The sequence below is a fragment of the Centruroides sculpturatus genome, unplaced genomic scaffold (assembly GCF_000671375.1).
Source record: "Centruroides sculpturatus isolate CEXI.00-Female unplaced genomic scaffold, Cexi_2.0 scaffold47, whole genome shotgun sequence".
NCBI classification, from domain to species: Eukaryota; Metazoa; Arthropoda; class Arachnida; order Scorpiones; family Buthidae; genus Centruroides; species Centruroides sculpturatus.
The window spans coordinates 303,462-316,893 of NW_019384385.1; the positions used below are offsets into that span (position 1 = coordinate 303,462).

The following is a 13,432-nucleotide window of genomic DNA, read 5'->3' on the forward strand; positions in this document are numbered from 1 at the left end:
GAGTGCAAGAATTAGGTCCCCTCTCTTCTGAGACTAATTAGAAAATTTTTAGATATCTGCTTACCACACTGGGATAATGATAATTAAGATTCACAGCAACCACTAACCAGTGCATAGTATCACTAAGTGATAAATAACAAACATTTTTGTAACCCCTTCTGGATTCTTCTTCTAGTTTACTAAATTCGAAAGATAAGTTGGATCTTCTCGAATCATTCATAAATTCGAACATAAAATCAAACATTAAGACTAAGAGTTTGAATAAAGTGAACTTATGTGCATGCATCCCTTGTGTCAACTTTATATACTACAAGTTTGGATACATGCACTGTGTATCTTGCCGACCATGTGACTGTGCTGCGCGGTTACCTATCTCGTATACATACGTGTCTTGCCCCTCACCACCTGCTGACATCAAAAATATAATGCTACCTAGATGATATATTTTAATTTATATGAATGTTTAACGGAATAATATACAGCCCATGCCCACCCTGAAGGTACATTCTAAATATCGGTGAAAAAATTTTTGAAATCAGATGAGTAGTTTCAGAGATTACCTCCTACATCCAAACTTACAAACTTTACCTCTTTATAATATTAGTATAGAAGTATAGATAACTTGCAATTGAATTGTTTAATTAAACTTTAAGTTTAAAAACTTTTCAAAACAATTGCAATTAAATATAAAATTCAGAAAGCGTTTTTTGTATTTTTACAGAGTTTTTTCCAGTTTTTACTCTTTATTTTCACTCAGTTTGTGTCCTTGTGTTCTTCATTTTTAGGTAATAAATAATATTTCAAATTTAAATACAAAATAACTATAATTTCTATGATATTTTGTTATCCTTGCTATATTTTCTTCTTATCAACAATGTGTTTATTAAAAATTAATAATCATGCAATAAAGTAGAAATTTTCAATGCTTTCGCTAATATTTAGCTGATGGTATATTAAAACCAAAAATATGGAAACACTGAAATGAATTTTGTTTTGAATAAATAAGTTCCTTTAATTTAATTTAAATCAGAAAAATGTATAAAAAAAATTAAATCAATTATATCATTTGATTCATACTTCTTATATATTTATTTAAAATTAAACTGAAATAAATTCCAATTTATTCTGGAATAAATATAGACAAAATAGATAAAATATAAACTTCAAAACTTAAAAATAAAAAGAAAAAAAATGAATTTCATTGAAATGAATTTAATCCAAATTTTGTTATTTGCTCAATTAACAAAAAATCCAATAAATTATTTAATATTCAACTGATTATTATTATTATTTACTCAAATAATAATAATAACAATAATTCAAATCTAAAGTTAAAATCATGACACAAATTTTAACTCTATCATAATTTATTAATATCCTGTTTTTATATTAAAAAAAAACAGGATATTAATAAATTAATTATAATTATACTTAATGCAAAGATAAAATTATTCTATTATCTATATAAATTAGTAAAAAAATAATAGAATAATTATGCATTTATATTATAATAAATTCTTCAAAATATACTAAAACTTTTTCTGAGATTGTATATTAAGATGTATAAATGAAACATGTTTTTATATTGTTTAAAGTCTTATGGTCATTTATTATTGTCATCAAAAAATTATTAACTTACTTGTTTCTGTAAGTGCTCTTAATATTGTTTCTTCAATCATGGATAATAAATGACTACATTCATTTTCAAAGATTTCTCTACAAGAATTAAGTTATAAAATATATGTTAAAATATTTTACATAATTCAGTTAACAAATATTTCATTTAAAGTATGATTGTGAGGTTTGTTGAATTCGTAACGGGTATGGTTAAAAAACCCTCTCAGTGCCTACAAGATGAACAGAGTAAAAAAAAAATATCAGTATGAATCTGAAACTTATAGATACCTATTGCAAGTTTCATTAAGGTCTAATTCATCAATTAAGCATTCAATATTTATAGGTAATGTGAGGGAATTGGAAGACATTTGCTTCTTTAATTTTTCACATTCTTGACGAAGTCTAATTGTAGCTCTTCTATCATTTAAAACCTGTACTTTGTGTTTTTCATAAAATCTTTTTGAAAAGTAATGCAACAGAATTTCATCAAAATTTCTTCCACCCAAATTTTTTTTCCAAGTTGTCCCTAATACCTAAAAAAAAGTATAATAAAATAGATATTTTAATTAAATTAAACAAAAGTTTAACTATATTTTAGTAAGTTGTAATTTAAATAAATAAATTATATATATTAAAATATAAAATATATATTAAAAAATATAATAAAATTATGACTTTTTAATATATACTATATAAAACCACACACAGACACTTTTACATACTACTAACAGCATAAATTTTTTTTAATAGATATTAGATGAATGGAAGATAACAAACGTTTTTGGCCACTTCAATACATAAATAATGTATAAAACAATTTACTAAGCTTCCTGTAAGAACTAATTACTGTAATATAAAACAAGGCTTGCCTTGTCAAACACTTAAAGTTGACAAGGCAACCATTATGTTGGATTAAGCTATACAAAATAATTTAATATCAATCAAAATTTTAAATAAATTTCCTGTAATAAGACAAAATTGTTGTAAAAATATCATTATACAAATTTTTATCTGTACAAAACAATCATTTATCATCATTGAATAATTTATATCATTTTGTAATAAAAATTTTTTAAATTTTAAAACAATAGTAGAAATTATTATTAAACAAACAAGTAAAAGCAAAGCCATTCTTGGAATGAGACTATGTCTCAGAGAGCGCAAGCAATACATGTGCAAATCTCACACTCGCACCTGTTTATAGAAACAGTCTCAACATTTCATATTTTGTTTTGACCCAGTTCTTGGTCCTGACTACCTACAAGTCTGGTTTATTTTATGTGCACATGATTTGGGCACCAAATACTCTTGGGTGCCAAATGCAACTCCTGACATGTACTCCTTCATAACTCTAAGGTATGTAGCCGTTGACAGCAGCACAATTTTAGAGACGAGACATAGTTTCATCAAATACAGAAAAATGAAATGATAATGTTTAATTATATTTAAATATATTTAGCATTTAACTAAATGCTTAATTAATATTATTTATTATTTTTCTCCAAATTATGGAATAACTATTACACTGCACGAATATACTCATTTTCTTGAAGTTGACTGATAATAATGAAGATAACATTATATACAAACTAAATTTATATTATAGTTTATAGAAAAACTATAATAATAGGCATTGAATAAAATTTTGTATTTCTTGTAATTTGTTTTTTTCTGTAATTCTAACGAAAAACTGTATTAAATTTTTAAAAAATCATGTAATATGGAATAAAGAATTATATTTAAGTGTACATTACAAAAACAATTGAATGATTATATCAAAATCAAAGTTTATGAATAACTTTAGAAAATAAAATCATTTCACAAACAAAAAATAAATGTAAAAATTATTAAAAACTATTACTTACTTCAACTACATCTTCAGAAATATTACATATTGATACTTGTAAGGATGAATGGCCCATATCAATAAACATTATTTTATTTGATTCAACAAACTGTTTATTATAAAATCCACAAAATAAAGCAACTAAAAAATTAAAAAAGTCAATATTTATTTTTTAAACAAAATACATATTCATAATTAACTACTAAATGACAAAATAAAGTATTAAATATAATTTCAATTCATTTTATAAGTGCTATTTACACGTAGAAAATTAAATTATTATTTTTATAAATAAACAAATTTATTATGCATGATGTTAATGTTTGCTATATGTGAGTGGTAGAGGTCAAAGAGATAGACATTTTTTTATGAAGCAACCTAGGATTAGAAGCAAAAATTTGCCTGTAGAAAATTTGGATGTGTCTGTATGTAGGCAACCTTGTTCATACCTATACATTTACTTTTCCAGTCTTATTGTGTANTGGACAAATTTCTTTGATTTTGGCGTCCAAACGATTAGTTATTCATAGTAGAGGTTTTTCGTGACAGTGACAGATCATGATGGAGTTGTTTCCAATCAACATGATTGGAAACAACTCCATCATGACGACGTCAAACAAACGCAGATCGCCTTCTGCTCTATCAGCCCTTTGTCATTTGCAACAGGTGGTTGATCTTTGTTCATCCACGAACGCTTTAATTAATAAACGCTTTGCAGATGAGATCGTGAACCTTTGTTGCGTTGTGACCATTTCTGAATAGCGCAATAACACGCCAATGTGTCCCTCCTAAAGTTTCATACATTGCTGGTGCATCTATTTACAATGAAATATATTACGAAACATCCTTTGGTTACTCATAAAAAGTCAATATTTATTTTTTAAACAAAATACATATTCATAATTAACTACTAAATGACAAAATAAAGTATTAAATATAATTTCAATTCATTTTATAAGTGCTATTTACACGTAGAAAATTAAATTATTATTTTTATAAATAAACAAATTTATTATGCATGATGTTAATGTTTGCTATATGTGAGTGGTAGAGGTCAAAGAGATAGACATTTTTTTATGAAGCAACCTAGGATTAGAAGCAAAAATTTGCCTGTAGAAAATTTGGATGTGTCTGTATGTAGGCAACCTTGTTCATACCTATACATTTACTTTTCCAGTCTTATTGTGTATGCACTTTGGGATAATGAGTAATAGGTACTTTATACAGAGTTCAGTAAATGAAACTTTATTAAATTTTTCTACATATTTACAATAGATGTTTAAAATGGCAACTGCCATCTTCATTATACAGAGTACAGTGATGAACTATGTTTTGTCATATACACTCAAAGAGTACTTGTCTTCTGAAAAGCTGAAAGGATACAAATGAACAGTTCTTCCTTTGTTTCCATTGCATTTCATACACTGTACTCTGCATATCTTCAGAAAAAACAGTCAGGAGATCACACATCCAAATTTCCTGCAGGCCATAGCTCTACCAATTTTTGCCAGAGCTTTGACCCACAAAATGACAATATCAGAGCTGTTACTAAAGCCACAATTTTCAGATTACTGTATTTACTCACATATAAGACGATCTTGCATATAGGGCGAGGTGTGACTTTAAAGATCAAAATAAAGAAAATTAGATTTATTAATACAATTCTAATTTTATTTTGTTTCATAACAAATAAAATATCAAATGCACATAAATGCACACATTGTCCTGAAAAAATTACTGGCATTTTAAACTTTAAGAAAAAATCTTGTAAAATCAACAACATAATTTGTTCATGTAAAGATGGACAATTGGAAACCTTTTTTTGCCAATTCTTAACAGTCAAATCCCCTCTCCATCGATTACACTTATGAGTTTCTCCAAATTCTGATTTCCAAATAATCATCTGTTTTCACATGAGAATGGATTAAAACTCATATCGGGCTCCTGTGTGATTTTGGAATTTCAATTTGGAATTCAATTCAAAAACTTATCTTTTTCTATTGCTATTCATCTTTACTCCTGACGATACACAAGAACGATTGAAACGACTCAGATAAAATGTTTTTTTTTTTTTTTTTATCTTACATATTTTCTTAGTTTTTTATTAATGAATTAAATTGTATACTATAATAAATTACATTAATATAGAATTAATCTTTATTAATATTAAATAGAAATAACTTTTTAAATTTAAGTTAATTCCATTTAATTTGAAATTAAAGCTGATCTTATTTTATAACATCGTGAAAAATAATTCTAAAAGTAATACTAATCATTATTGATATACTTATGTATTTTATTTTCGTATATTTTATGAGTCAATTAATCTATTCAAATTTGGTTTTTATATTATTATAGAATTATGTTATGAAATTAATGTAAAACTTGAATAAGAACTAAACTCTAAACTACATAAAATGATTCAAATATAATCTAAATCACAATACCTGCTGTTGTTTCATGCAGAAGATGTAAAACATTAAGACCAGCAATTTTTGCAGAATCAACTAAAGCTCTTCTTTCATTATCATTAAAAAATGCTGGAATCTGATTTTTAAAAAAAATTGCTTTTATGCAAATATTAATTTAAAAATGTAATAAATTTTGACAGAAATTACTTACTTTATTTTATAAACATATTAAATGTATGAATATCTGCACATTTTAAAAATTTAGAGGATATTATAAATTTTTAAAATTGCAGATATATTTAAATAATAAATTAAAATTATTATTGTATTTTAAAGCATGAACAATACCAAAAATATTTTATTTTATCATTATTTTACTGCAAATAATTCATTTTATTTAAATAATATTTTGTAAATATAAAGACATTTCACTTACAGATAAAACACAGTCTTTAACTTTGATGCTAAGATTGTACTCAACAATTTCTTTAAGTTTAGTAAACATCATAGCAGTCACTTGCTGAACAGTAAATATTGTATTATCTTGTAAATAGTTTACCTGAATTAAAAAAAACCAATTTATGTTTTACATTAAAAATATTTTTTTGCTTACAGATAACAAAAATTTCTTTTTTTTAATTTAATAGCATTTTAAGTATAAATTTGATATAGGGGAGAGCAGGATTAAGTGGCCACTCTAAGCTAAAATGATTTTTCACTCTTATTTTCTAATTCGGAAAAACGATTAAAATAGTTCTATATAAACTACATGTAGTGTAAAAGCAAGAAAAAATTTTATTTTTATATTAGCACAACATGGAATTTTTAAAAATTTTTACAAAGTTTTATACGAAAATGGCCACTTTACCCGACCTAGTCAGATAAAGTGGCAAGTGACCGCTGTAGCATATGGAATTCCATTTTTCGTACAGCATTAATGGCCTGCTGCATGACACAAGAATCCCAGCCCTGCTGGTTTGTTTTTCGTCTGTAATTGTATGGCATTGTGTCATCTACCTGTAAAATGTAATTAATTTTCAGTAGGTAACCTTTAGTAATCTTAAATTCTTAGGCTTTAGATTAAATTAGATTTAATCTTTATTATATTTTAAATTACTATATGGCATTGATTTATTAGTTTTATTGATAATATAATGTAGTTTTTCTGGCAAAGTGGCCAGGAAGGTGTCCACTTTGCCCTCTTGGATGCCATTACACAAAATTGGTCAGTTTTTAATCTAGATACTAACTATTTCATTCTATTCCACAAGGTTTTAAAGCCAAAAGCATACTTTTTCAATAAGTTTAAAGTAAAGTAATTGATTATAAACTTATTACTATCTTATATAAAATAAAGAGTATCATCATATACTTTACATCAGACAAGATGAAAATCACAAAAACTTTACTAACACAAAAAACAATTATGTCAAACAGCTCAGATGCTCTTATAACACTTCTAGCTTCCTGCCAAAGGAGTTCAAATGCTTGCCATTAGACAGCAACATTATCTCAGAAAATAACAGTGGATGGCAACTTTACCCATACTGACCACTTTATCCCACTCTCTCCTACTAATATATTAAATACAGTAGTACAGCTGGCTTTACTTTTGTAAATAAATAAAAAAAAGAAAATGTCAAATAAGTAAGGTAAAACGTTTGGATGTGAAAATTCATTAATACACAATATCTAAAATCTAAGAGTTTACTCTTCATCCATAGCATTAGTGGTTGTAAAGTAGTTTCAACATGAATGTAGGTTTGCACATTCTAATTCAGGCTCCCCCTAATATCTATTTTAGTTAGGTTACTAATTTATATATATATATATTATAAAATAAAAAGACCAGTAAAATATATTTATTGCAATATAATATTTACNTTTACAATTTGAGAATTATATTTAATCAAAGAAAAATTAAAACCTTAGAAGATATTTTGAACTAACTATCCAATATAACTAATATAAATAATTTTGATTGTGAAATGTAAAAATATAAAAAGAAAATGTGATGTTGACAAGTGATAGAAATATCAATATAAAGTTTTCTTATTTTTTTACTTTTTGAATTGTAATTTCTAAGATCTAATAACAATATAAAAAGGAAGACACTGAATAAATATATTTAAAAGAACATTATAAATTATATAGTTTTTTCTATGTTTAAACCCTTCTTTTTAATTTAAGTTCACTATTACATCACTGCATTTATGAAAAAATTATTCAAATTTCTATATTTGTTGTAAGATTTACAATACCCAAATATCCATTATATTCAAAAACTAAAAGACCTTATAGCAAATGATAATGCTAAATTCAAGCCATAACTTGGCTAATTAAATATTTAGATATAAAGAAAGTTAGACTAATTTTAACCTTATCTATCAAATTTTTTTTCCCATTTTTTGAAATATATTGAGAATAGCTGTTATTCAAAAGCTGATGCTACTGATCAGAATAAAATATTCTTTAAATCTACTGATCACACAAACACAAACAATGTTAATTCAATACCCATAATGATATGAAACAAATATGGAAAATAATGTTGGTAAAATTTATACTATTTTAAATTTGCTGAATTATTTGATTACTCTGTAAATCATTTTTGTAGACACAATTAAACTGTTTTGTTTGATGGTACCATTTTTTGCAATGAGTTCATTCACAGCAGAAACAGAAAGAAATTACAAATATATTTATTGCAATATAATATTTACTTTTATTCCAATACTCCCATCTGGTAAATGGATAAGATCATACGTCAAAAACTGGATTTCATCTTTTGTTTCTTCATAATGTCCTCCAATTAAATTTTTCAGATTATGTATAGTATTTCCATAATGAGGAACATGATTAACTTTGGCAGAAACTCCAATATCTCTACTTCTTGGTCCAAAGTAAATGTAGTTTCTTAAAATATAACACAAAAAATAAGTAATTAGTAACTTATTCATGCAAAGCAATCAATTGAAAATGCCAAGATTTGTATAATATATATATATTTTTTTATTTCTTTGTTATACTTACAAATGAAGGATATGAGTAAAATATTTAATAAGCAATATTTTTTTTGAAAATATTGTTAAAGAGGCAATAAGCTGTAAAATTTAGTTGTAGGCTTATTGCCTCTAATAAATAAAATAAAATAATTATCTCAAATAACCAATTGGTGGAGATATATGAGGCTTATCAGACTGTAATTGAGCCAAGAAAATTGAGATTACATCCAAAAAAAAAAATACAAATATTATATGTGGAAATGTATCCCACAAATAAATTAATTGTTTCTTAATATTTTTAGTGATTACCACCCTCTTGAATCTTAAAATACAGTTTTGAACCCTCTTGAAAAAAGGTGGCAAAGATGGAGATGGTAGTAGTGAAGATTCCGGAAATTCTCATAGTTTTTCCAAGGATAAACTGGAAATTTTCATAGTATTTCCAGTTTATCATGGGGTTTGAGAATACAGGTGGGGTCAAATTTATATGGCATAAGACAAATGTATAATATAAAATTTAAAGCTAAGAGTTAAAAACCTATCATTATTACTTGATTCTTAATCATTATTAATCCTTCACATCCCAGGTTAAAAAACACTGCTCTAAGATAACATTGCATTTAAAAATGCCAGTACAAAAGCATAGTCAGCAGGCAATGAATTTCCTTATAAATGGAAAGCTTAATGTGTTCTAAATTTATACAGTGTGTAAAAGAGATACTTGTCATTTTTCATTAGATAGGTAGTAAAATGTCTCCAATCCTGCCTACATTAACATTGACAAATACAGTGCAGATCCACACAACTACAACATAATGACACTAACAGAATTTTTTTTATCGTGTAATATGATAATAAAAGACAATAAAATAAGAAACGGAAGGGGGGACAGATTGTAAACCCGGAATGCATACCCCCGAATTAAACAATGTGTATTTATTGAGTGTGATTTTTGAAAGAAAGACTGATGAAAAAAACATTATCTCTAGCACTAATTCAAATAGAAATGAGCAATTATTTATTGTGACATCTTCACAATGCTGTGCTGCAAGTTTTAATCATATTTTTAATTAATTTCATTTAAAATACTGGTATATTATCTCCAGCTCAAATTAGTAGTGTCTTGCCCCTGTACATCATACTTTTCTATTAGCAATAGAGTCATGCCAGTCATCTATCTAATATCTTTCAGGGGAAATTTTTAAATTGAAGTAACATGATTTCCAGTTTGCATGAGAAGTTCATATATAGTTAATCGAGGCCTCCTGTCATAAGCTTTTCATAAGCTAGTCTCAGATTTCATCTAAGATTAAGGAAAGATGGATGAATGGACAACAGTGGGAATTTATAGGTCTACAATTTTTTGTTTTAAATTGCAATCCAATTAATATATATTTTGGATAAATTACTACTTATTGAAACTGTAGGTAACGAAAAAGTCAACATGCTTGATAAAGTTTAACCGGATGCGATAACGAAATAAAACTTCGCGCACTTCGATCAGAAGTGCCGAATACTGTATATTTTGCGAAATTGTTTCTATCGTTTAAAATTCACTTATAATTTCTTGTCGATTTAAGAAATTACACGTCGAAATAATTATAATACGAAAATTCAAACTTTAAAAAAAATGAAAAAGTATATTATTTTACATTCTGCGATTGAAAACAAAAAAAAAGAAAGAGTGTACTTTAAATTTTTGTCTAAAAATATTCCATATTAACGAATCGTGAAAATCAGCATTTTCAATAATTAATAAATGGAAAAAGAATTTGTAGCTCTGAAACAAAATAACGATTATTATCACGCTATTTGAGTAAATAAAGAAATGTTATTATAAAAATATGCTATCCGATTTGAGGTAAGCATGCATTTTGTTCATCATCAAGAAGGTTGGAGTCCGAATCGGCTCATTGATAGTTCGATCCGGGAAAATCGTATTGTCTCTCATTTCAGGTTGTAGACCTGGCCACATTCGTTATAATCAAAGGAAAAAGTCCCGGTTAGTAGTTACCAACAGGAAGGAAAGAATCACTTCCGATCGAAGTTGGAATTGTAGAAAAGGTAAGCGTAAGTTTAATATTAAAGTTAATTTTACTTCCTATTAAGTCTAAGTTATTATCAATTCGATAAGGAGTAAATTATAGTAAACTAAATAAAATTAAATTAAAAAAAAAGAAATTTAATTAATATATTCTTATTTGTAGCAACTCTTTATATGAAGCTAAATTTTATTTTAGTATGATGAGAGAGGGAGCACAAATATCCAGTCACAAGTACTCATAAATTTCTAAGTACAGTCGACCCTCCTATAACAATGATTATTCCGTTTTATATGAATTCCATGTTGTACGAGTCACTTAGATTTTACAAATACGTGAGCCGTTCACAGCCCGGCACACGTATTTGTAAAATCTAAGTGACTCGTACAAGATGGAATTCATATAAAACGGAATAATCAACATTGTTATAGAGGGGTCGACTTGTATTCGATCTGAACTCGAAATCGCTTCATAGCAAGAACGTGCGTATTAGCTTCCTTGTCTATCCGGCTGTCATATAAAAGCGATTCGGATCTGGTTAGAATTCGAATAGTTTTTTTATGCAATTCACGCAAATTCGTGCATAGTCTAATTACATGAAAGACAGTTAATTTAAAAGTTCCGAAGATGAAAAATTATTGCTTTTATCATCATTAAATAAACTGAAGATGTGATGCAGTGTCTTTATAACTATGACGTTCAAAAATTAAATGTAAATTAGTTACATTATATGACTACTACAATTTCAACTCTCTCCACACACTATCAGGATTTAACGGTGAAATTTGGACATTTTGGAAAAAAAACCTTTATTGACAATTAAAATAAACAAGGATTACAGTTCAGCGTTGTACCTAATCACCCTCAATATTTTGGCCGGATGGTCGAGCGGTCAAGGTAGAAGCCTACCGTTCTGGAGGACTCGGGATCGAATTCGGACGGGCCGGAAAATCCCCAGGAATTTTTCGGGGGTGATCTGTCCGGATGTCGGGCCGTCCCTCACCACTCGGTCGCCCCATTGTGGGCTTGGCCGAACCATAATGGGTTTGCTAAAGGAGGCTCTCTTAGTGCCCACAGGGCGGAAAGAGTTAAAAAAAAAAACCCTCAATATCGATCAAATCTCACACGCTGCTGCAGACTTTCAATCCTGTGAACATATAATCTCTTTGGAGAAATCTCGAACATTAAGTACTGTCAGTAAACTGTACAGTACGTTGGCAATAATATTCTGCAGGGCGCGAAACAGATGGTAGTCAGTTGGCGCCAAGTCTGGATCAAGTAAGGTATATGAGGCAGAATCTCCCAGTCCAGACTGGCCGGCATCCCTAAAGTCAAATTTTTTCTCAACTCTCCACCCTGTGGGCATTTATTAGCAAGCCCATTATGAGTTCGGCCAGGCCCACAATGAAGGCAGCTGGATGGTGAGGGACAGACCACCACCTGAAACATTCCTTGGAGCTTTTTTAACTCGTCCGAATTCGATCTCGGGTTCCCCGGAGTGGCAAGATGCCACCTTGACCACCGCTATCCAGCCGTCTCCCTGGAGTCATTTTTGTTTTATGTGCTAGCACATTATTGTGGCGGTATCGGACTTTCCCAATTTCTGGACAAATTTCTTTGATTTTGGCGTCCAAACGATTAGTTATTCATAGTAGAGGTTTTTCGTGACAGTGACAGATCATGATGGAGTTGTTTCCAATCAACATGATTGGAAACAACTCCATCATGACGACGTCAAACAAACGCAGATCGCCTTCTGCTCTATCAGCCCTTTGTCATTTGCAACAGGTGGTTGATCTTTGTTCATCCACGAACGCTTTAATTAATAAACGCTTTGCAGATGAGATCGTGAACCTTTGTTGCGTTGTGACCATTTCTGAATAGCGCAATAACACGCCAATGTGTCCCTCCTAAAGTTTCATACATTGCTGGTGCATCTATTTACAATGAAATATATTACGAAACATCCTTTGGTTACTCATCGAACATTCTGGAACATTTTTTTCCAGTCGTTCCTAAAAAAAATCGAAATACAGTATCTAAATTTCACCTTTATAACCTGATATAACTTTATTTCATCAGATTTATAATAAATAAATTAGAGGAGAAGGTGGTATTATGGAATCACCCCATTTCGAACTGATAATAAAGGCGAACTGCAGCGGAATGTGGCTGAACTGAACTAGGCAGACATCCATAGCAAGGGGAAAACCCGTTTTACTTCAGTTAAACAGTTGTTCGCATTTAATCAGCAAATTTGTTTTTTTCAAAATTCGCAAGTTTTGAATGCTAAGTGAATTTAATTATTTTTAAAATATAAATCGTGAAGTTGTAGGTTCACTGGTGCATGTATTCCGTTCCAGAGACTTAGGGGTACATATTAATCTGTGTGATGTTCACGTTTTTTAAAATTTGGTCTCGACAGATATAAGTTAATTCGAGATGGTGATGCGTGAAATACGGACCCCATTGGTGCTTTTACAGTAATATGGAACTCAACTCCTCCGAACT

The 13,432-nt window shown here is 28.4% G+C and overlaps 1 protein-coding gene across 2 annotated transcripts in view; it reads right to left on the reverse strand.

Annotated features, from left to right (window-relative positions):
* LOC111618037 (heat shock 70 kDa protein 4L-like) overlaps positions 1 to 13,432 on the reverse strand; it is a 31,008-nt gene that overhangs the window by 15,457 nt on the left and 2,119 nt on the right. For both annotated transcript variants that reach the window (XM_023359456.1, XM_023359455.1), the window contains exons 2-7: positions 8,598 to 8,790; positions 6,311 to 6,433; positions 5,911 to 6,010; positions 3,483 to 3,604; positions 1,906 to 2,150; positions 1,640 to 1,716 (exon numbers count right to left, since the gene is read on the reverse strand). In XM_023359456.1, the coding sequence (XP_023215224.1) occupies positions 1,640 to 1,716; positions 1,906 to 2,150; positions 3,483 to 3,604; positions 5,911 to 6,010; positions 6,311 to 6,433; positions 8,598 to 8,790 (860 nt within the window). The remainder of the gene's footprint in view (positions 1 to 1,639; positions 1,717 to 1,905; positions 2,151 to 3,482; positions 3,605 to 5,910; positions 6,011 to 6,310; positions 6,434 to 8,597; positions 8,791 to 13,432) is intronic.